This window comes from Dipodomys merriami, unplaced genomic scaffold (assembly GCF_024711535.1).
Source record: "Dipodomys merriami isolate MVZ:Mamm:240054 unplaced genomic scaffold, mDipMer1.0.p SCAF_4, whole genome shotgun sequence".
Classification (NCBI taxonomy): Eukaryota; Metazoa; Chordata; class Mammalia; order Rodentia; family Heteromyidae; genus Dipodomys; species Dipodomys merriami.
The window spans coordinates 12,339,162-12,364,283 of record NW_027205603.1 but is presented as its reverse complement, the minus strand read 5'-3'; the positions used below and the strand labels follow the sequence as shown (position 1 = coordinate 12,364,283).

The 25,122-nt window shown below is 40.1% G+C and overlaps 1 protein-coding gene across 2 annotated transcripts; it reads left to right on the top strand.

Moving 5' to 3' along the window:
* The first annotated feature begins 238 nt into the window (after positions 1 to 238).
* Net1 (neuroepithelial cell transforming 1) lies at positions 239 to 25,122 on the top strand. Of its 2 annotated transcripts, XM_069990548.1 has the most exons (12): positions 239 to 375; positions 5,974 to 6,040; positions 7,458 to 7,517; positions 18,172 to 18,279; positions 18,673 to 18,840; positions 19,198 to 19,260; positions 19,549 to 19,645; positions 19,821 to 19,897; positions 20,573 to 20,830; positions 21,511 to 21,681; positions 22,531 to 22,717; positions 23,250 to 25,122. In XM_069990548.1, the coding sequence occupies exons 1-12, from the start codon at positions 254 to 256 to the stop codon at positions 23,654 to 23,656; spliced, it is 1,785 nt and encodes a 594-aa protein (XP_069846649.1). In that variant the 5' UTR covers positions 239 to 253; the 3' UTR covers positions 23,657 to 25,122. The 2 variants fall into 2 exon arrangements, with proteins under 2 accessions (XP_069846649.1, XP_069846650.1); XM_069990549.1 differs by lacking the exons at positions 239 to 375; positions 5,974 to 6,040; positions 7,458 to 7,517 and adding an exon at positions 13,763 to 14,017.

Genomic DNA, 25,122 nt, shown 5'->3' with positions numbered 1-25,122 from the left:
CGCCCGAACTCTGCCCATAGAGGTATCCCAGAAGGGGGCGGGACTCCGTGTCTCCCAGCAACCGCCTCTTGCTCCCTGATTGGCTGGACGCCGCACAGCCGCCATTTTCAAATCCCCGGATGATGGTGGCGAAGGCGGGTCTGTGCTAGCCGGCGCTCCCTGCCTGGCCGAAGCCGGTGGGCACCGTGCCCGTTCCTGTCGGTCTCCCGGGTGCCCGGGCACCCGGCCACCGCCCCAGCCCCTCCCCCACGGTATGGAGCCAGGGCTGGCGGCTCAGAAGCCGCCGCGGAGGCGAAGCCGCCGGGCCTCCGGACTCCCTAAGGATGGCGCCGAGGGTCCCGCGGTGGACGCCTCCGGGCCGGGGCCGGAGGGGAGGTGAGTCCGGGGGTCAGGGGGCGGAGGTCAGAGGGCGGAGGTCAGGGCGCGGGCCAGGAGGGGGAAGGGGGCGCCCCGGAAGTGACGGACAGGCCGGAGCGCCCCGAGCTGACACACACACAAACACACGCAGTGGGGGGGGGGGTGTCCCCGAAATGCGTGGACTGGGCGGACACGCGGGACCGGCAGGCCCGCCGAGGCCCGGGGTGCGTTCCGAAGGCGGCGGCGACCCAACCCCCGACGGAAACGCGGCTCCGGAGCAGGGCCCCGGCCGCCCCGCCGGGTGGTGCGGCCCCCCAGGGGCCCGTCGGTGTGGCCGCGCGCGGACGTGGGAAGGGCGTGGAGCAGGCGGGCGGAGGGGAGCCCCCCGGAGCGCACCCAGCCCTCCGCCCGCCTCCGGTGCCCAGCGCACACCCCCGTCCTGCCAGGACCGGCCAGGACGGCCACTTCGGGGAAACACGGGGAAGACGCCTCACTTCCCTCAGCAAGGCGTTTACGACCCCCATTGGAAGAGCCGGGCTTCCCCACCCCTTCCTTGCTGGGGGGGCTTATGATTGGTTTGAGGTTTTAAGGTAATACTTGCTTGACTCGAAATTTCCTCCCGAAACCTTTTCTGTGCTAGTTACAGCCTGTATTTACGAGCTAGAGAAAGCTCAGAGAGAAAGAAGTCATCTCTGAGACTGAGAACCTGGAAGACACAGACAGACTAGCGATGGGGCCAGGAGAGTGTCAAATGGAGGGAGTGTGAATTTCCTTCTACACGCATTGGATAACACTGCTGAGCGCCTACCCTCGGGCCAGTGGTAGGAATTCTTCGTGGAGCTTGAATTCGGGGCCAGCCTGTCACGCGCTCTTGGCTTTCTCTCCTCAAGGGTGGCACTTCACCACTTGAGCAACAACAGCTCCATGTCCAACTTTTTGGTGATTAATTGGAGATGAGGTCTCATGAACTTTTCTGCCCAGTCTGACTCTAAACCTCAAACTTCAGATCTCTGCCTTCTAATAGGCAATGCTGTTGTATATTTCCAGGATCACAGGCATGAGCCACCAGCACCCAGCTAATAGTGGGAATTCTAGTAAACAAAAATAAAAGCCTTTGATCTTATGGGACAAATTTTTTTAGGGAAAAGGACAATAATCAAACATAAAATGTTAGGAGTCACATTATGAAGTGAATTAAGGTTGTAGCAAGAGGAATAGAGATGATGGTAAGGAAAGTCTCTTGACAGTGAAACTGGAGCAGAGATCTGAAGGACAAAAGGCACCAAGCCTTTTGGAGGAAACAATGTTCTAAACAGAGAAGCAGCATTAGGGAGGCTGGGGCAGGAAGAGAATCCCCTGTTCAAAGCCACATAGCAAATTCCAGGACTATCTAAAGGAAACCCTATCTTTTTTTTTTTTAACAAAATTTAAAACAAGAATTAACAAGATGACTGGTTTTACCATTCAAATTACATTTTTACTAATACTAAAGCTAATTTAGTGTAAAACACATAGTTTGGAATCACATTAAGTAATAAAGAGGTATATTAAGAAGCCAGAGAGAAATCACAGTTGAGTTAAACAAAAACAATAAACTACACAACTGCACAAGATTTATACTGTTGGTTTATTTTATGCTGTGATTTAATGTTAATAAATGGATATATGGACACAAAATATTCAGACAAATGGACAGAAAAATAATTACTATCATTACATTCATTATTGTGGTCCTGGGGATCAAATACTAGCTCTTGCTCATATGAGTCAGGCCCTCTACCACTATATTCCTAGCTTGACAAATTCATGACTAGATGAGGCCTGCCCCCTTGCCTCTACATTTCTGTCTTGCCCACCTTAACCTCTGTTTGCAAGCTGCCCAGTGTGTCTTCTGGAAAAGGCACTTGTAATCATAATGTCTCATGAAATCAAAACTTTTCCCACCGGATTTAAAATAGCTTTTATATTTTTAATCTGATTCCTATTTTAAAAAAAATTAAAAAGTGTGTGTCTTTCCACAATTTTTTTGGCAGTCAGTACTATCACTCTTGATTTCTGGGCACAAGTTAGTTCCTTTTTCCATGGTTTTCAGAATAAATAGACACTTGTTATTGAAATGGGGGGAAATAGCATTACTGTACAGCTGATTGCAGTTAGTTCAGTTAGTTACCATGCAGTTGGAAATACTTTCCCTGTTTACTTTTATAAATTTTTAGTAGCTATTTTTCTTTCCAACTTTGACTTATCAAGTTCTTTCTAAGGTCGGCACTGCCATTTCTACTGAATAAATGAATAACTTTGGCTTTGTAACTCTTTAAGTATACCTGAAAAGAAATATTTTCTGGGTATGTTAAATGTGCCAGTGTAAATACTACTTCCTAATGTAGATCAGTATTACATTAAAAAAAAAAATCTCCTGAGATCATAACTGCTACTTCTCTGTCCCATTCTGACTGTTAGTGCTCAGTGTAGTGTACAACAGAACTTTCATCTACTAAAGGTGTCGCTTAGGTAGCATATTTACCTAACAAGTAAGTATTAGACCCTGAGTTCAAACCCCAGAACTACCAAGAAAACCAAAAAAAAGGGGGTTAAAAATGATTTTGGGGGCTGGGAAGGTGGCTCAGTGGTAGAGTGCTTGCCTTGCATGCATGAGGCCCTGGGTTCGATTCCTCAGCACTACATAAGCAAAAAGCCAGAAATGGCGCTGTGGCTCAAGTGGTAGAGCGCTAGCCTTGAGCTGAAGAGCTGAGGGACAGCGCCCAGGCCCAGAGTTCAGGCCCCACGACCGGACCCAAAAGAAAAAAAAATTGATCTTTGTATTCATGATGTAGACATCCTATCCTCCCCATAATATGTTTTGAGCCCTGTAAGAAATAAGCCTTATTGTGTTTTGTTTTTTTGTTTTTTGGGGGTTGGGGGTCCGGTTGTGGGGCCTGAACTTTGGGCCTGGGCGCTGTCCCTCAGCTCTTCAGCTCAAGGCTAACGCTCTACCAGTTGAGCCACAGCGCCACTTCCAGCTTCTTTCTTTTTGCATATGTGGTGCTGAGGAATCGAACCCAGGGCTTCATGCATGCAAGGCAAGCACCCTACCACTGAGCCACCTTCCCAGCCCCTCCTTATTGTGTTTTGTTTTGTTTTGTTTTGTTAATTATTGTGAAAATACTGTACAGAGGAGTTACAATTACATGGGTAAGATAATGAGCCCATTTCTTATCAAGCATTGTAGCCTCCTGCTTTGTTTCCCATTCCCATCCCTTCGTATCTTCCCTGCCTGACACCCCCCCAAAGTTGTAAAGTTCGTTTTTCGACATAATGACTTGTACATCTCATTGTTGCAATGGGTCCTCCTGTATCCCTGTTTTAACAATTTGTTTTTTCCCTTCCCCTCCACATATACCAACATCATATATAGTGCTTATTGTGTTTTGATCTTTGGGAAATGAATATCTTGAGATCTTTCTGTATTTACCTCTGATTTCTGTTTGTAGGGATTTATTTTCCTGAATCAGGAACTTTGGTGGGAATTGGATGGGTATAGATAGGGAAGAAAAGGCAGTCTGTCCTGCCAGTTTTGTCATTGAACCCTCTGTCATTAGACAGCTGCTCTCTAACCATTGGAGAAGTGTGCTTCTGTATGCTCATTCACCTTGCTAATCGGTATTGGAGCCGCCTCCTAATTGGTCTTCTGACAAGTTTGCCTTCTTCCATCCTATTTAGAAGTGAAGATCAGGTCCACACTTTCCAATTGGAGTTCATGAGATCTTCCTCATGGCCTAGTGCTTGCTTGCTTGCTTTTTTTTTTTGGGGGGGGGGGGAGGGTGTCCAGACACAAGAAACTACTTGAGGTTTATGTTCCTTGTTTATAATTTGTTTCATACTTAGAAAAGTACTGAAGCTCTAACATTTGGTTTATACTTTTAGATTTTTGAAGAATGCCATTTGCTTGTGGTTTTTGGTAAACAGATGGTGAGCAAAGATTATGAATGAGGGCCAAAATGGGAGTCCAGATTTACAAATGGTCTGTGGCCTGGCCCAGGGAACTAAATAACAATTGGCCTGAAGTAGCCAGGACTTTATTGCTAACTGCCAACTTGTGGATTTTGCTGTGCTTCCTTCTTAGAACCGAGCAGAGAAAGTCAGATATGTACCTTGTCCAGTCCAGCAGCCTGCCACCCCATCCCTGCTCTTAGCCAGCTCACTGGCAGCTCCCCTAGGTCCCCCTCCAGTCACGTCATGACTGAGCCTGCAGTTCCATCTACTGTAGAGTTTCACATTCCTCTACCTGTCTTGAATCTTGGCCTGAGTGCTGGGGATGATGGCTAACTCCCTTGCTACTAAGGTCATTCTCACTATTGATGATGTGAAAAGTTATTTTGAGGTATGGGATAATTAAGTGATACATAAGAGAATTTATTGAATATTAAGAACCAGAAATGCAATGTTAAATTTCCATAGAATAAACATGATTAAAAAAAAAAAAAACAAGAAAAACCAGAAATGATAGAAAGGTATACAGTTTTGTAAGTTTGAATAGTCCTTGCCTTTCTCATTTGGTGATTCATCATTTATTTCCACAGAGAAAAATATCTGTTCTTCTACTTCTGTTCTGCATGTCTTTACCTCATAAGTGGTTAACAATAAGTATAGTTTTGAATTGTCTCCCATATTAGCCTGTGTCCTGTGACTTTCTACATGTTTTGTAAATATGGAAACATAAAATATGTGTTTAAGTTTGTGTTTAGGTTTAGTTTTCATTTTTGTCATAAGATTTTCTTCTTTTTTTCTTTATGTTGAATGTAAAGAAAATACAAAAGGAAAAATCCTCAAACAACAAAACTCCAGTCAAATTTTAATCTTACTTGAGACGTTTGTCTCAGTGTATTATTCAAAGATTTTTATTTTATTAAGTTATAATATTTAACAGTCAGAAAAGCCGGGCACTGGCGGCTCACAGCCTCCTAGCTACTCAGGAGGCTGAGATCTGAGGATCGTGGTTCAAAGCCAGCACGGGCAGGAAAGGCTGTGAGTCTCTTATCTCCAATAAAACACCAGAAAACCAGAAGTGGCGCTGTGGCTTAAGTGGTAGAGTGCTTGCCTTGAGCTGAAGAGCTGAGGGACAGAATTCAAGCCCCATGACTGACCAAATAAATAAACAAAAGAAGGGATTACAACATGGATGCAAATAACATACTCGATTTTAAGAACATTCATTTTTTAATGAATATTAAATTTTATCAAATTTTTTTACCTTAAAAGTTTGCTTGCTGTTTTTTATCTAACCTATTAATGCAGACTGTTATACTAATAGATTTCATTTTACTCATCTGTTTACATGTTCCTAAGATAAATTTTGTTTAGTTTGGTGAATTGCTTTTTTAAGTAATCTGTTAATTAATTTTATATAGATTCTCATTGTAAAGGTTCTGAAAATGGCCAAAACCTATGCTCTGCTTTATTTCATGTATTATCCCACTTCCTGAGGAGACTTAATTACTATAATCTGGCTACTTTACCTGATTTTTAAACTATGGAAAAGATAATTTTTTATCTGTATATTGCTTTATTATACTGAAGTCACTCTGTGTATTTATTACTTTAATTTTATATTAACAGATACCCACTTCGGAGAGGTAGTTCCTTCACATTTTTAACACCTGGCCCCCACTGGGATTTGAGTTTGGTGAGTGCATATTTGGGTTTTTTTGGTTTTGTTTTTGGTATGAGTCCTGGGGCTTGAACTCTGGACCTGGGCTTTATCATTGGCTTTTTGGCTCAAAGCTAGTGGTCTACCCCTTGAGCCACAGTTCCACTTCTGGTTTTTTTGCTGGTTATTTGGAAATAAGAGTCTCACAGATTAGAATTAGAGGTGTTTGCCACCAGCACCTGGCATACCTGGGTTTTCATTTTCAAGGTATTAGATAGAATTGATTCCTTGGTTGTCTTTTAGTGTAATATATAGCTTAGTCATCTGTACTTAGGAATAGGTTGAGAAACTTTTGGTCTCACCGTATGAATGTTTAGGGTCCTGTTTGAATGTTTAGGGTCCTGTTATAACTCCTACCTTCAACTCTTTAATTAGTTCAGTAGCTGCTAGTAATATTCTGTTGGGCATACAATGTAGATAATTATATTGTCTAATGTAATGCTCTCATTCTATCTCTTCCTAATCTGGATACTACTTGTTTTTCTTGTCCGTGTTGTTGAATAAACATAAGTAAAAACAGGCTTCCCCTCCATATTTAAAAATAATACTTCAACCATTCTATTACTACATTACATTACATTACATTGTTAGTTCTTAGGTGAAGGTCATTCTCACTGTTGCTGATGTGAAAAGTTATTTTGAGGTGTGGGATAATTGATACATAAGGGAGTTTATTGAATATTAAGAACCAGAAATACAATGTTAAATTTCCATAGAATAAACACAGTTTTAAAAAAAGAAGAACCAGAAATGAAAGGTACACAGTTTTGTTATTTATGGCACCCAGCTGAATACTCAGATCTACTTTACAGCCAGAGTTATTTGTCTTCTAGTTGATAAATCCTGCAAATTTTAATTATTTGGGACTAAGAGAAAAGGATTGTTTTCCAGTAAACCACCCCTCCTCCCCCTCTCAGGATAAATACTATATGATTCTTTTTCTTTTTTTTTTTTTTCTTTTTGCTTATGTGGTACTGAGGAATCGAACGCAGGGCCTCATGCATGCAAGGCAAGCGCTCTACCACTGAGCCATCTTCCCAGCCCCCTATATGATTCTTTTTTAAATGAGTATTTTACATTTCCATACTGATGTACTTTAACTTTGTCTCTAACAAGTCCAGATGGCTCTTGACTTAACTTACATAGAAATTCTATTCTGAAAATTTCTCTAGGGTGGAATTTTACTAGGGTGGAATTACTTCACATTAAGAAGTTACTTAGGGTGCTCATTAGGCTCCAGGGACAATTTATAAACATCTCACATCAAAATAATTTCCTTATGCAGATAGCCAAAGTAACTTTTTAGAACTGATTTTTATGGTTATATGGAGTCTTTGATGGAGTCAGATGCATTTATATGAAAGGATTGAATGTATTTTGTTCTTTTTTATAGAAAAGAAAACGAAAAGAGAAAGATGATGATGTTATAAGCCTTAGCAGCCTTGATCTGAAGGTAAGCTCTGCTGTATACTTTAGAAGAATTTTATTTCTGCGCAGTAAGAATGAGGAATGCTGGGTTTGGGAGAGCAGAAGGCTTTGTTGAATTTGTTTAAGTGCAAAACCAAATCATTTTGGCTCGTAAGTGCCTTCTTTTTGCTCTTCCACTTTTTAGTAAAGAATAAGGGGGAAATACCCTTAAAACTATGTTAACCTGTAACTAGTGATCACAAACACACAGATGCTTAAAGAGCAAAGGCCATAATATAGACTAGGACCTGAGACAGCAGAGGGACTGGAAAGAGAGACAGTGCCACACTGTTCCTCAAAGAGGCTGTGCTCTATGCTGTTAGCACATTGGTACACTTGAGTACGGTGAAAGCAAAGGCAAGCTAAAGATAAATACAAACAAAATAGTAGAGTAGACTTTGTCAACACTATACAAGTCAAATAGAAGACATTATTCTGATAATGCTCAGAGAAACCATTGAAATATCTGGAGTATTTAAGATGAATTATTCATAGACTGCTGTTTATTTAAATACTTGTATTTTTCATACATGAATACATTGTCCTTACAAAATATTGCAACAGCTTTTTTTTTTTTTTTTTGGTCGGTCGTGGGGCTTGAACTCCAGGCTTGGGCTTAAGCCACAGCGCTACTTCCATGCAACAGCTTTTTAAAAGACCTCTTTTAGTGCCTCTTTCCTCTGAAGCAACCAGTTGCCTGCAAATCCAGGCGTGTATGTGTGTGTGTGTGTATCCAGATCTTTGTGTGTGTGTGTATATATCTTTGTGTGTGTGTATATGTGTGTGTGTGTGTATATATATATATAGTGTGTATATATATATATATATATGTATCTAAATGTATATATATACACTTTCACATAATGTATATAATAACTGCATATAACAGATCATACTCTACATGTGCTATCTTATCAGGACATGCAAGGCAACCTAATTATTCTTGATTGCTACACAGCATTCTGCAGTATTAAAATACCATAATCTACTTATTCATTTGAGAATGGCCATTTAGGATATTTTCAAATTAAAAATAATGCCCAGTCATGCTATTCAGTATACACTGTGGAAAATAAACTATGTAACTTGTGGGCAGGAATGGAAGGGGAAAATTGGGAATGCAAAGGAAGAGGTAACATTGTCCAAAAAAGAAATGTATTCATTTCTTGACATGAAAGGGTAACTCCTCTGTACAACCCTTAATAATAATAAAATTATACTTAAAAAACATAAACAATGAAATAATAAATGTTCAATTGATAGAACATCAGCCAAATAAGCAGCCTGTGCATATAGGCCATGAGTTCAGATCCTACTACCAGCAAAAAGTAAAATAAAAATAATGCCTCAGTGTACTTTCTCCTTGTTCATAAAAAGGACCTTTGTTGGTTTTTTAATCTCCAATGTAGATAGTTAGAAGTATAATGATTGAGTTGAAAGTTTCAGTTTTGCTAAAAGTACCCATTTGCTTTCCTAGAAGTTTTAACAAATGTATAGTTTCCTTTCCATTGAAAGCATACTCTCTATACTCTTAACAATCCTATGCTTTATTAGTTTAATTTTTTTCTCCAACTTTGGGATAAGCAACCAGACAGCAAATCAGTAAGGAAATAGAAGGCTTTAAGTAAGACTTACACAGAATTCTTCACCCAGAAATAGTAGATTATACCTTCTCTCAGAATAGGCCATGTATTTGACTAGAAACAAGTCTTGATAAATTTGTTGTTCGTGGTGGTAGTCATGGGGCTTGAACTCAGGGCCTGGGCGCTATCCCTCAGCTCTACAGCTCAAGGCTAGTGCTCTACCACTTGAGCCACAGTGCCACTTCCAGTTTTCTGGTGGCTTATTGGAGATAAGAGTCTCATGGAGTTTCCTGCCCGACTGGCTTTGAACTGCGATCCTCAAATCTCAGCCTCCTGAGTAGCTAGGATTACAGGAGTGAGCCACCAGGGCCCACCATGTCTTTATAAATTTTAAAAGATTGAAATCCATACATGCTGTTTTTCTGATGGCAGAGAAATAAAACTAGAAAACAACAGGAAAAAAAACTCACAAGTATATGTCAATTAGATGTACACTGTTAAACAACCAGTGGTCAAAGGACCACAGCAAATTAGAAAATACTTTAAGATGAAGTTGGGCATAATGGCACAAGCCTCTAATTCCAGCAGTCAGGAGGCTGAGGCAGAAAAATCATGAGTTCAAGGCCAGAGAGACACAAACTAACTTTAGACTTTAAGATATTAGGAAAGAAAAAGCAGTCTAAACTGAAAGCTAGCAGAGGGAAGGAAAAATGATGACTAGAAAATGAATACAGGTGATACAACATGGAACTGAAAAAAAATAGGGAAAATCAGTGAGACAAAAGCACACTTTTTTGAAAGATTATCAAGATTAATAAACCTTTAGATAGACTGGCTACAAAAAAGACTTATTTCTAAAACGAGAAATGAAAGTAGGATTATTACTACTACCTTTATGAAAAGTAAAAGAATTATAATACTGTGAACAATTACTCACCAACCTAGTTAAAGTAGACCAGTTCTTAAAAACATATAACCTGAAGATTGCCAACCTGGATTAGATGTGTGCATCATTAAGTAACTGGCTTTAGGTCATTTGTCCCAGCCAGGGCCACATGTGTGTAGATTCCATCCACCAGCATTCAGTAACCACTGATGGCAGACAGGTGACACACGGTACAGCTGAGGAAGGTGCTGCAAGGCCACACCATTAGCAAGCTGGCTGGCACCTTGAGTGAAGTCAGAATGGGCTGAGAAAAAAAGGATGCTGGGCTCAGGACCCAATAGTGTTCTCTCTATGCTTTAGAGCCCCGGAACTCAATTTCAGGAACACACAGGAATTCCCTCATCATTCTGTTGCCAAGAATGAGTGAGCTTACAGTATATGGCAATTACTTGTTATACTGTGTACTTGAGATTAAAAAGTCACCACCAGTGGCACAGGTGCTACATTTCATTTGCTATTGGTATTGTCCCCACAAAAGGAACTATAGCTTTGAAAATACCAAATGTCTTAGCCAACCTGATGGTTAATATCATTTTTTTCTGAGTTCATCTTTTCCAAAATGAAATTCTTAACAAAACCTGCAGCCACTTGCATTTTTAACCCATGTAATTTTTTTAAACTCAAGTCCAAAATTAAATTTATCACTCATTCCACTCGTAATTATTGAGTCCAAATGTACCTGCCCTTTTAATGTGTGCTTTTTTTAATTTATTACTAAATATTTTGGAACTCTGGTTTCTCAAAAGTTTTGTTTTTCAGTCAGTGCTTCTTTTTTTAGTAAGATCTTAAATTCTATTTTAACTCACGTATTTTTAGTGAGATATACAGTAGATATTTGTCATTTTAACTTTAGTTTTAAAATGGAATGGTTTTCTTAGGAAAACTCAAATATCGTGAACTGTGGGATCTTTTCAGACATGTATAATTTTTTGGGATACCAGTTCTGGGACTTAAACTGAGCTTTTTTGCTCAAGGCTGTTGCTCTACCACTTGAGCCACAGCTCCACTTCTCGATTTTTGGGTAATTGGAGAGAAGAGTCTCACAGCCTTTCCAGCCTAAGCTGGCTTTGAACTACTATCCTCAGATCTGTCTCCTGGTAGCTAGGATTACAGGCATGATTACCTGACCATATATGATTTTTACTCTATGTCTAATTTAATACTACAGTAAACTGCTTGTGTCAGAGTTCCAAGGATACATCAAGATACATAGAGTTCATGCTCTAAACTTAACACTACTGTACTGTACAGTTAGCATCCATAAGTTGAAACCACATACAGTAGGCTACATTACTGTCTTAAGAATTACTGTTGTACACATTAATACTGCTCACCAAAAACTAGATCCTGTTTTATGCTGTTTGTATCAAATACTTCAGATACTGGCTTTATTTTTCCTATAACACCACCCACTTTCCACCAAAGGCATGCCACCTCTCAACAAATTACCTACTTTATCACTTAAATTAAGCACCTTATATGTCTTTTTCTGGTTTAGGAATATTTTGCCTTGCTTTGAGAACACCAGCTCTGGGTGTTTTCACAAAATTAAGGGCACATCAATGCATGACAAACAGAACTGATGGTGACATGGGACTAAGTGCTTCTATATATCATGTGAACATGTGATATGTGCACTAGAATTTAAAAGTTTGTTGCTGAAATACCTGTTGATTGCTTTTAGCTTTTTTTAACCACACTTGTTCAAGACTGCAAGCAGTAGATCCATGAATAAAGTAAGTTTCCTGTATAAAATCTGAAGGCTGTCTAAGGGTTAAAGATTATAAGATACAGTTTTTACTACAGATTATGTACTTACCTGCCTGTATTGTAGTTGTAGGCTAGTAAATTACTACAGTAACAAAATTGAGGACAGGCAGATCACTGTATTTCACGATATGCCCTGTAGAGGGCAGCAGAGAACTTAGATTTTGTTTCCTCTTTGGTCAAAAGGCTTTCCTAGCCTAATTTCCAACTACTTGTCACTGTTTCAGATAAAAGAAAATGAAAACTATACATAGAAAAAAGTAGAAATTATTATCAAGCTCAGATTTCTATATTCTAAGCCATTTTCCACATCAAAGGGAAAAAAGTCAAGTATAGCTTAAGTCCTTTTTTCTGTAGAAAGAGTCCTTTTAATGTATTCAAAAGCAAAGTTTTCTTTCTGCTTACCTCTTCCATATTTTAGAAGCAGAGCAAAAGAACTATAAGTAATCTTTCTTTGGAAGTCAGATTTTTATCAAAAAGTTGATCCTGTGATCATACTGCACTGTTATTTTTAAATACCTCAGTAAGTTTTTAAGTTTATAAACTTAGACTTTTCTACATAAGGAAAAGATACCAACCTGTACCCCTGCTGTGCCATTATTGGAAGTTGTGTGAGCAGTTGCTATTAATAACTTGATAAGTAAAGTACTACCTATTGTTTGAAATAAGACCTCTTATTTAACATAAACAACTGAATATACTGTCTTTTTCGCCCACTCTGCACCTTGTATAAAGGCTGTAAGTCAGCTAGACTTAATGTTTTGTGGGGGCTTTTTATGGTTTTGTACTTTTAATTAAATAAAATAGTGTTAATTAGTGAACACTGATGTAGGACTTCAGAAGCTTTAGATTTTAAACCTCGCTTTACTATTAAAGCACTGAATTTTAGCTCATACTTACTGAGCATATGACTATGTCAGAAAATGTGCTAGAGGCTCTCTTGCCTTTTTTCGGTGTGGGGCTTGACCTGAGGGCCTGGATGCTGTCCCTGGGTGTTTCCACTCAAGGCTAGCTGTGCGCCTTTGAGCCCCAGGGCCACGTCCTGGGAAGGCTTTGTGTGTGCCTTCCTCTCTGAAGATTCATGGGACCCACGGAATTCCTATCTCCCGTGGGCCACGGGTGAAGCAGAATCTTTGGACCGGTGCTGCCTCCGTTCCTCCGTCTTAAACAGGTGATACCACCTACTTCATAGAGTTGGTACGATGGCAGGCATAGAGTAGGACCTTAAATTTGCCTTCTGTTTTTTACCCTCTGGTGGGGTTTTTGTGGATTGTGTTGTGTTGTGCCAGACTTGGGACTTGAACTCGGGACCTGGGCGCTGTCCCTGAGCTTTTGTGCTCAAGGCTACTGTGCTACCACTTGAGCCATAGCTCCACTTCAGCTTTTGGGTGGTTAAGCTGAGATGAGCGGCTCACGGACTTCCCTGCCCGGCGGGCTTTGAACCGGGGTCCTCGGATCTCCTCCCCGCCGGAGCTAGCGTTAGGGCTGGCCTGGCTCTCGTGTCCTGGGAGGGTGGGTGCGCATGCGCGGTGCTGTCCTTTGGGTGACTTCTGCTGTGATCTGCCGCCGTTGGACCTCAGACCTTGGGTGTTAAATGGCACCCGGGTCTCGTGTCCCGCGTCCCGCTGGCACGGCTGTTTTATTCTGTGTTTATGTCGGCCCTCACTGGGCTCTTAGACCCTCCGCCGAGCGGGAGATAAGGACACGCCCCTTCGCTGTTGGTGTGGCCACACTTCAGTCAGAGAAAGGGGAAAGCCTGTCCAGGAAGCCTGGAGCCCGAGTGCAGGGAGCCGGTCTTTCCCCAGGGGGGCACGTGGCCGGGCCCGAGGCGGCCGGGGCCGACCCGGCCGCGGTGTGCGGTGAGCCGGTCACGTGGGGAGGCCCCGCCCAGGGGCGGTGAGGGGCGGGCCCGGCCTGAGGTCCCAGCTGGTTCCCCGGCTCGGCAGAGGCAGCCGTCTGGTCTGGGCGGGAGGCATGGGCGCAGGGCTGCGGCGCGCGGCCGAGCTCCCCGAAGAAAAGCCGGGGCCCCGACCGCGCTTCCTGCGGGGCTGACTCACGTGTGCTCAGCTCCGAGGGTTGGAGGCCCCGCGGTGAAGCATGGTGGCGCACGATGAGATCGGAGGTCTCCTGCCGATTAAACGGACCATTCGAGTCCTAGACGTGAACAACCAGTCCTTCCGAGAGCAGGAGGTAAGACGCGGGCTCGGGCGCCCGGCCGGCCCCGGCTGTGCCCCGGCGCGCCGCGCAGGGCCGGCTCCTGGTGCGTGCTGGGAACCGTCGGACCGGGCCGAGCGTATGTGAATAGGTGTGTCTGTACCGCGCCTGAGAGCGCGCGGCTTCCTTCCACACAGAGAGACGACTCTAAATGCGCTTTGTGTCTCCGCCTAACTTCATGCTTTCCATCGTAACGTAGTTGTGCTTGTTAAACTTGAATTTGTATAGTCAAATCGTAGGTGCTACTTTAAGAGGAAAAACAAGAACCTTTTCCACCAAATTAATGCTAGTGAACAGATTGCAAGTCAAGCCCGGCATGGAGCACTTGCTTATTTTTCTTTTACATAAATTCACGGTGTGCCACTTTCCTTAAGCTAGCAAGGGTGTGCTAAAATATTTAAGCCAGGGCTACACTGAAATTCTACCCGCTTTGGCTTTTGTTATCTGAAGTCATTTTGGCTTTTTAAGTCTATATTAAGTTTTAATCAACTTAGTAGTTGATCATTCCATGTATACCACACATATTGCAATGTGGGCTCTTCACATCTCTTGATTGTAGTGGTAGCTCTGGCTAAAGATGCGTCAAAACTAATAATTGTACCTTTTAAATATGTAATGTATACCTCAACACGTCTGTTTGTTATGCATGTACATATACCTTTTAGTAGTTAAAGTTTCGAAGGTGGATTTTTATTCGGTGTTGTTTGCTTTTGAGCTTTGTTTTCTGATTGTTTTGTTTTTGCTTACATACTCTTCAGATTTTATAAGCATTTTCTTTGAGTAGAACACTTGACACACAGTCATCTGCACAAATACTAGAAATTAGTCATTTTTTGGACATCAAGAACTAGCCAAGAAAGGCTAGTATCAGAATGGGTCACCCTTCTGTACAGTGTTTTTATAATAAAAAATATAAAAATAAATCCAATAGTAATTGAAATTAAAAAAAAAAAGATTGGGTCATGTTTGGAGGCATACCTTTCTTTATTTCCAAGATTAAGAACATCAACAGTGTAGTCTGGGTTTTAGAACTAGCAATATATCCTAAACATTTTAAGTGTCTTCCCCCCTCCCCAAGTAGAAAGGGACGAAGTCACATGTGATCATTTTTTCTTTTTAAAACAACCTTATTCTTCTGGTTTTAAACTTTTTGCCACACAGGAAAGATTATTTAGTAACACAAAGTGGAGAAAAATAACAAAACACATGCTGACTTTTTTTTTAATGAAGTGTCTTGACTTTGTTCAATATAGAAGAGACCCCCTCAAATATGCACTCCCAAGTGACATCATTAGAAAAACAAAACTTTTTACGCAAAGCAAAATTGACAACAAAATTTTTCCATGTTATTATGTTTATATACAAGGTACATCCCAATAAAAGACTTCAGTCTTTACAATATTTTTATGAATATCTGGAAAATGTTTTAAGGTATAAGGTTTTACTTTAAATGGAGGGTGAAATTTTACTAAACAAAGGCTTGATATCAAGGCAGCTTTCATGTAATAATACATGTGACTGATTAAACTAGATAGCCTGACTAAAAATTAACCTGAGAAAACAACACCAACTTATATTGGGAGCATTGGGTTTTTTCCTCCTCCAAGTGAACTTTAGCCCGTAAATGGCTGACTGAAGTCAACTGCAGAAAACTCATTGTGTGTGTGAACTTTGCAGACTTTTTGTTATCCCCACAGTTTTTAGGTTGTCTTTTGGACAGAGGGTATAGTTTCAGTATCCATGTCTTTCTTTTTTAAGCTTCTTATATTCACTACATCAGGCTTCCAGCACTCCAAAACAAATGGAATAACACCATCTCTGAACCTCACTTTGGGTGGTAATTTGATATGCATATTCCTCTTCCTCTTCTCTTTCCTCATCTCCAGATACCAGAACAGTGCAGTCTATTGGGAAGCGAGATATAACTATTATACAAATTTTTTGGAAACAGTGTCTTAGAAATAAGTTTATAAGGCAGATGTTTATGTTCTAATAACTAAATTCAGATCATTAAAGTGGTTCACCTGGACCTGTAAAGAAGAACAACTTTTGGTTGTAGCTCATGTAATCCAAATTCTGATCTGTAATCCAGGAGACATATTTTTCTTCCTTCCTTTTAGGTGACTCATGGAATACTCGATTTTTTTTTTCTCCACAAGAATTTTCTGAATTTCATTTCAAGTACTATTTGCATGCATTTTCAATGTTACGCCTTTACATTTCCTAATTATGCTTTTAAAATTCATTTTTTTCATTTTTAAAAAACACAGGCTTTTAAGCAGTGTCTATATATAGACACAATATCTGTGTCGTCTGCAGGAATGTTATCAGAGACCCTAAAAAGCATGTGGCAGGAACTGCAGAGGTATCCTCAATCTTCTTCCCACACTGATTTCCTGACTCCTTTACCATGTACTGTAGAGTTGCTAAACTGAAGAATTACATGTCCTGTGGGAAAAGTGAGACTCTAGTTACTTTTGAAGAATTGTGGAACTTCTGAAGCACCAAATATGCTTAGTCTAATATATCACCTTAAAGAAACTGCATAAACAAAATCTATATTGTTTCATAGACATGCTTTAATATGCAAATTACATAGCTTTCATTTTAAATATCAAAATTTTGAATTAATGGGAAATTTAATCCTATAAAGATAAGAATTTTGTCATTCATTTGATTGCAGCTGATAGATACTACCCAAAAAATCCTTTCCTCCTAGCTAAACTAATTTCTCCTTTCAAATTCAACAAAAGCACCTTTTTAAAAGTTCTTAAGTTGAAATGAAGTATTTTATGATTTCTGGAAAGCCAAATGGGTTATGCTTTAAACAAGGAGGCGGGCTAACCTCTGCTTCCAAAGAGCAGAGCAGAACTTTCTGACAACTGCATCTGGGTAACATTGGCCTGCCTTGCTTTGTGAGGTAATTCTATCTCCATTCAAATAGGAGCCCCTTTGTACTGTCTTTACTAAATGGAAAGGAATGTCTTGTGCTGGCCCCTGCACACGCATGTGTCACTCAGTGCTCACAGACGTGTGGTGAAGGCATTCACACATGTCCTCTGCTCGTGGCTTGTGCTGCTTCATCGCCTCAGACCTTCATCTTCAGCTTGTTTAGTGTTTACACATTAGAAGCCTTATAGTCAGTTTTACTTTGAAGTTAATTGAGGGGTGGGGAGCATACAATTTTGACCTAGTAAAGCCATCAAACTTGTGAATTTTCCTTGCTTGCCTGCAAAAATCTCTTCAGTAGTTCAAATTCCTAGATGGTTTTTAAAATAATTTTAAGTAATTACAAAATTTAAGAATATATATCCTAAATTCTCATCAAATTAATTACGACATGCCACAGTCTTATTTCAAAGGCACAAAATTCCAATGATTATACTCCCATTAGAAGTATAAGGAATAGATGTATGACCTGTCGTTCTTTATTCAATAAATATGACTCACCTAATGACATGCCTCCATGTAACTAGAAGTAAAATTAGAATAATAAAATTTTTGTCAAGTTTTGAAGATGCTTGAGGCATGTTTGCTACACTGTATCTTAAAAGCAGTAATAGCTATTTTTTCTGAAGTTGTTATATTTTTTCCTCTAAGTTAGTAAAGTATGAGAGTGAGTATTTAGAAAGCTCTGTGTTTATGTAAAGAGTGGAAATGTTCTAAGAAAAGTCACATTACTAAAACTTGCTGTGGAGCAGACACTGTTCTGCACCCTTTACTTGTGTAAAATTCACAGACTTAAAAGAGACATTCTGATCATTAGCCATATTTGACAGGTAGAAAAACTAAGGCCGAAGTTGTGCCATGACCAAGTGCTAGAGCCAAGATTTGCTTCCAGAGCCTGGGAGTTCTTTAACTATGTCCCTGCTTGGCTTCAACACTTTTTGACCCATGTTTATTTTAAGGTTATACTTAACTAAAATAGTTAAGAATGAAATTGTAAGTTCCTGTTATTTGGTCATGTTCTGCTTTAACAGGGAAAAACCGCAATCATTCCCAGAGTTCCTTTTTTCTTTATCTTATAACGTACAAATGTTGTTTTGTAAGAGGGCTTAACTTTGTCCAGGCTTGTATGAAATCCTTGCACCTAAGCACACATTTAGTGTAATTGGTTTTTGTTTTTACAGGAGCCAAGCAATAAAAGAGTTCGACCTCTAGCTCGGGTCACATCCTTGGCAAACTTAATCTCTCCTGTAAGAAATGGAGCTGTCAGACGTTTTGGCCAAACAATACAGGTAAAAAGAGGAATGGGAGAGAGATGTAGTCAGGTGACTTCTTAGCCTGAAAGTTGTGTTTTCCTTGGAGCTGTACCAACATGTTTGCCCTACTATACTTAAACATAAATTTTCTTATTGAAAACCACTGGCAAGGAATATTATTATCAAGACAGTGTTTGATTTCACTAATCTGCTTCTTATATCAAAGATATATTTGTTTTTATTTCCAAAAAGTAAATTTGATTGATAATGTTACATTTAAATGATAGATTGTTACTTAAATTGTTGCTTTATGCACTAAGAAACTCTCAAAATTTTGTTTTTAATTTGCCTTTGTTGACATTTTCTAAAAAGAAACAATAATTACTGTAGCCTGTAAATCTCATTTTCTCTTCTGGTTCCCTCCTCTAGTCATTTACCCTTCGAGGCGAGCACCGATCCCCAGCCTATGCCCAGAAGCCATTCAGTAGGTCGACAGTCCCCACACCTACCAAGAGAAGAAGCAGTGTGCTGTGGTCAGAGATGTTAGACATCACCATGAAGGAAACTTTAACCGCCAGAGAAATCAAACGTCAGGAGGTACATTGGCATACAAACCAGAACCATAGTCATAAAGACCCCTTTTTGAAATGTGTGATTTGCCCGAACAGCAAACTTATGGTCTATAGCAAATTTGTGTTTGAGCAGCCACCCAGGCCACATGGTGAGAACAACACTTTGTGACGGGTGGTGGTCATAAATTACATAGCTGGCGGTTAAAATTATAAAACATGGCAACCCCTTATTTCACATTCCATCCTGAATTATAGTTTTCAGAGCAAAGCACTTAAATAAAGACCTGTATAAAACATTGGTTAAACAGTGTAAATATCAATTAAATGATTTTCGTTCCTCAGAGGAAGGAATGGCCTCTGATGTTTGCTGTATGTTTTGTAGGCAATATATGAAATGTCTCGAGGTGAACAGGATTTAATTGAGGACCTCAAGCTTGCAAGAAAGGTCAGTAATCACTTTTTTTTAATCTTGTCCTAATTCTTAAAAATAAATTCTAGAGGCTACCGTTAACCTTTAGAAGAAGGAAAGTAAAAATTACCTACTGGTAAATACATATTGTAGGTGATGTTTTATGTACTTCTCTTCAAATGAGTATTTGTTAAGAGAGTCTTTAGGAGATTTACAAACACCTTACTTTCTTGGATAAAGTCCATGTAGCTGTAGTGTGTCGGGTACACTCCAGTGTGTTTTCTTTGCTCAGTCTTGTGTGACACGTGTCTCCCCCTCTGATAGGCCTACCATGACCCCATGTTAAAGTTGTCTATCATGTCAGAAGAGGAACTCACGCACATATTTGGTGATCTGGATGCTTATATACCTCTGCATGAAGGTTAGATATGGTCTTCATTTTCATTCATACCTGAACAGCACTAACACAACTAATTTTCAATATATTCAATTAGAAGACAAAAATTAAATACTAATAATATACACTAATAATATAGTGCTGACTTATTTCCTTAAATAAACATATTATTGATCTGTCTGATGTTTTTACACTTCAGATTTGTTGGCAAGAATAGGAGAAGCAACCAAGCCCGACGGGACAGTGGAGCAGATTGGCCACATCCTTGTGAACTGGGTACGTAGCAGGCTGGCTCAAATTAATAGTTTAAAGACTTGCCATATTGTGATTTCTAATGGATATCAGATCCATTTGATTCCCTAATTTGATTCTTCGAACACTAAGGCATCAAATCAACTAGATTTAATTTAAATCAATTAGATTTATAAGTAATAGTCTTAAGAAAAAATTTTCTGACCTGTACAGTTTCATTTGAGTCACAGGTTCGTTTGCAGCTGTGTTTCTGCTTGGACAGAACCCCCACATAATACTGCTAGTTATGGGTTGCGTTCTTTGACTTAACTGCTGTGCCTCCCACATGCAGGGCTCTGTCCAAGCAATGGTTCCTGGGGACCTAGAAATGAGAGACAGAATGGGCATTTACAGCCAGAGTTAGGGTTGGTTAGTGATACATGTGATCAAAGTCCCTCGGGTGGCCTGGGAACACAAATGAGTAGCACCTGAGTGAGACAGGGGAAGAAAAATGCATAGCTCTCCAACTGAATTCAGTCCAATTAGGGAACTTAAAAAAGAGCATTGCACTGTTGTCCCAGTGCCATCTGTGGAAAGTGTCCACAGCTTGTGAAAACTCAAGTATAGCCCCACTGTAGTTTTATCCCTGTGTTCAGAGGTTTATTCATACTTCTGGTCGTAACAAAAATGTGTGACACTTTCTCTTTGATCACTCTTTAGTTACCAGGCTTGAATGCTTACAGAGGCTACTGTAGCAACCAGCTGGCAGCCAAAGCTCTTCTTGATCAAAAGAAACAGGATCCAAGAGTTCAAGACTTCCTCCAGCGATGTCTTGAGTCTCCCTTCAGTCGAAAACTAGATCTTTGGAGTTTCCTAGATATCCCTCGAAGTCGCCTAGTCAAGTACCCATTACTGTTAAAAGAAATTCTTAGACACACTCCCAAAGATCACACTGATGTTCAGCTTCTGGAGGAGGCAGTAAGTATTCCAATAAATGAGTCTCATTTCTCAGATTTAAACAATACATTGCCCTTAGAAAAGTATAGAATGATAGTCTCATGTCTTGCATATATTAATCAGCATTATTTTGTTTTTTTTAAGTAGCCACCACACATTAGTGTGAGTGTGTGTGCATGCATGCATGTGTGTGTGAGAGTGTATGTGTGTATACATATCTCTTTTTTTTGTTTTGTCGGTTGTGGGGCTTGAACTCTGGCCTGAGCGCTGTCCCTCAGCTCTTCAGCTCAAGGCTAGCACTCTACCACTTGAGCTACAGCACCACTTCCAGTTTTCTGATGGTTTTATTGGAGATAAGAGTTTCGCAGAGTTTCCTGCCCAGGCTGGCTTTTTGAACCATGATCCTCAGATCTCAGCCTCCTGAGTAGCTAGGATTATAGGCGTGAGCCACTGGCGCCCAGCAGTGTATACATATCTTAAGGAACTTTGAACTGGTCTTTTTCACTAAGTAGCAGGTGACTTTTGACTACTCACCCAGTTTTCTGGGGTACATCTTCATCTGTAAAAGGAAGGTCTTGTAGGCATTGGTTTCTAGAGTCCCTTCAGGCTTTCACTTGAAGTTTTGTCCTGTTACTTTATGGGAGAAAGCTAGATGGGTCAATGTGCTAAAGTTGCTCCATCAGTATTGTGATTGTTTTTAGGTATTGATAATACAAGGTGTTCTCTCTGATATCAACTTGAAGAAAGGTGAATCTGAGTGTCAGTATTACATCGACAAGCTGGAGTATCTGGATGAGAAGCAGAAAGACCCTAGGATCGAAGCAAGTAAGGTGCTCTTGTGCCATGGGGAGCTGAAGAATAAAAATGGACATGTGAGTGCATTTTCATGCTTGCAGGAAGTAAGCCGGTACTTTCCTCCTCTTCCCTGCTTGAAGTGTTTAATACAAATTGTTTAGGCGGGTTTGTCAAAATAAACTCATAGCATCGTGAGAGAACATAATGAAAGATTACTGATTATGTTACCAGCTTTGATCAAGTAAAACTTTGGTTTATGTAGTTGTGGAAGAAATACCATGACTTCAGTGTCTCCACAAATTAAAAAAACTTTTGTTTCCCAGTTTAAAGCATTAAGTCAGCTTCTGTGGCTAGAAATTACTGTCTTAAGTTCCATAATGTTTAATAGAAAAGTGTATCCTGCCGAGCATGCTGGGGCACACCTCTAATCCCAGCACTTCAGAGGCTAAGGCATGAGCACCATGAGTTCCAGGCCAGCCCAGTCTACATAGTGAGACCCTGTCTTTAAAGAAAAAGCTTGATTTACATTTCTACAGCAGACAGAATTTCAAAGTATCTGCTAAAATTAAGTCTAATCAAGGAATGGCAATTTTTTAAATTTGAATCAGATGCCTCAGGCTTCCATCACAAGGCCCAATTGTTATAAAGGCTTAAATTTGTGTGATGAAAATAGAACCTTTAATACTACTAGTATGCATTTTTAACCCCTACTTTATGGAAAACTGAGGTGTATGGTGTTTCAAGTCGAGTTTCATCTAAGAGGTTTTGTGCCATGTGTTTTAACTCAGTTTTATGAAGAATTTTAAGAGATACTCTAGAAATAAATGATGGGATTAACAATAGCAAGTTGTTTATAACAGTACCTGTCATTCATTTAAAATCCCAAAGCTCCATTTTAACAAAGCATTTATTTCCTGTTTCTCCAGAAACTTTATGTTTTCCTGTTTCAAGACATCTTGGTTTTGACTCGGCCTGTTACAAGGAATGAGCGTCACTCATACCAGGTTTACCGGCAGCCAATCCCAGTCCGGGAGCTGGTACTGGAAGACCTGCAAGATGGCGACGTGCGCATGGGCGGTTCCTTCCGAGGGGCCTTTGGCAACTCAGATAAAGGTAGTTTAAAGAAACATAAATGACAGTCCAAGCAGGAAAGTCTACAACATTCTTATCACCAATGAATCATAAAAAGCTGGAAGTGGTGCTGTGGCTCAAGTGGTAGAGCGCTAGCCTAGAGCAAAAGAAGCTCAGGGACAGCACACAGGCTCTGAGTTCAAGCCCTGAGACAAACAAACAAAAAAAAGAAACAAATGAACCTAGTGGATTTAGGCTTACCCCTTTCCAAAGAAACGCTTCCTATGGTGACTTTTTTTTTTAATTTTTATTTATTTTTTATTGTGAAAATACTGTACAGAGGGGTTACAATTACATGGGCAAGATAATGAGTACATTTCTTATCAAGCCTTGTAGCCTCCTCCTTTGTTTCCCCTTCCCATCCCTTCCCAGCCTATGGCGACTCTTAACAGTGGCAAGCTGCATCGTCCATAAGTACCAGCAATGGTGCTAAGATTCCATGGCCACTCCTCAGAATCAACTCTCTGAAATGTGATTTTCTTTTTTTTTTTTTTTTCTATTTTTATCTTTCCAGCTAAAAACATCTTCAGAGTTCGCTTCCAAGACCCCTCTCCTGGCCAGTCATACACTCTCCAGGCCAATGACGTGTTCCATAAGCAACAGTGGTTCAACTGCATCCGCACCGCCATCGCCCCTTTCCAGCATGCCGCCACTTCGCCAGAGCTGGAGGGCTTGCCGGAGCTCCATGAGGAGTGTGAGGAGAACAACCCTTCTGCCGGGAACCTGGGAGCCCAGAGAAGGGCATCTGTGGTTCCTGGTGTGATGCAGGCAGAAGGGGAGGAAAGCAAACTGGAATGTGGCTCCAGCGTGCAGGCGGCAAGTGGCTCTAAGCGTGTCAAGGCACACCGCACCCAGCCTGGGTTCCGCCGAGCCAGGGACAAAGCCCAGACAGGTGGCAAACGGAAAGAGACTTTGGTGTAAAGCAAACTGTATTCACTGGCGGAAAGACTGTTTATTTATAAATGTGTACAGATTTCTCTTGCAGTGGGAGCATTGTAGGGTTACTTTGTACCAGCTGTAACATGTTCATGTATTGGGGTTGGGGTATTTTTGTTTTGTTTTGTTTTGTGGGGTTTACTGGGAATTTTTGTTTTTTATGTGTTTTGGTTTTTTTTTTTTTTTTTTTTTAATGGCAGCTAAAGATGCACAGATTACTGTTAAAATTGCAGAGGGGGATTAACCTTTTTTAAAGATATTTTCTTAGATTATTAAGAACATGAAAGAAAGATTGGTATTTTTAAATTAAATCAAATGGGTTATCTCCTAATTCTGGACTCATCATGAGACTATCCATCAACACTTAGAATTTTGCAAATAGTAGAATTCTGCTGGTGATCTTGAATATACAAGTTTGAATTGAAGTTTTGACATTGGCACCTAAAATCTACACGGAATACATTTGAAATAGTTCAAATTGTACATTGAAGCTAAGCTCCCTTACAAAACAGCCCATAAAACTTTTGTATTTTTGTTATCAACTGGAATGCTTTCATTTTTCACTGCACATTCATTCCTCATTTTTCATTCATTTATCCTGCCAATTATTTAATTTTTTATTGTAAACTAGTTTTTAGTATTTGCTTTTATTTTTTTACTTTGATGTCTTTTAAAATTGGCATGTTTTTTTGTTTCCTTCTTGATAAAAAATGTGTGTATGCGTGTATGTATATATAAATATATATATTTGTGTTTTTTTTAAATCATAACAAAGTGAAACCAAGCCATACTGTTTTTGAGCCAATTAAGAAAATTACAATGTTTACAGTGTAGCATTTCAGGACGGTGAAGACTCATGAAATGACTCGCTGTATTCTAGACTACTAAAAGAAAACCACTTTCAAGGAATTGTGATGGATGTTTTTATGTTGTCTGAGAAGAAAGAGACAAGGTAGTAAGTAAAAGAAAAAAGAGGGGAAAAGAAAGTAGTTTTGTATTAAAGTAAAAATATCTGGTTGTGCCAGAATGTGAAAGAAGGTAGGAAAAGTTCAACTTGAGGGTCTGTAGTAAGTTGTAGGTGGTGAAGGGGATGTGAATTTTATTTGCCTGGGTATATAAAGCCTGCAAATGAGGAGGCTGAAAAGAAACCGAGAATTGTGCTGAAAATTTGACCATAGTAGAGCTACGTTGGTCAGATTTATTCATAAGATGGAAAGAAGACTGATGAATCCCCACTGCCGGAATTCAAGTCTTCAAAGGGAGAGGGGGGACTAAACCCCTATGTCATTGCAGATGCACAGTGGTAATGAGTTCGATGTTAACTATTCCGTGAAATACATTTGCCAGTGGAAATTAAAATTAGAATCTATATCTGTAAATAGGTCAATCAAATGATTTCTCTGTATAAATGAATTATACAATTAAAAAAGCACACACATAATCACCCTAAA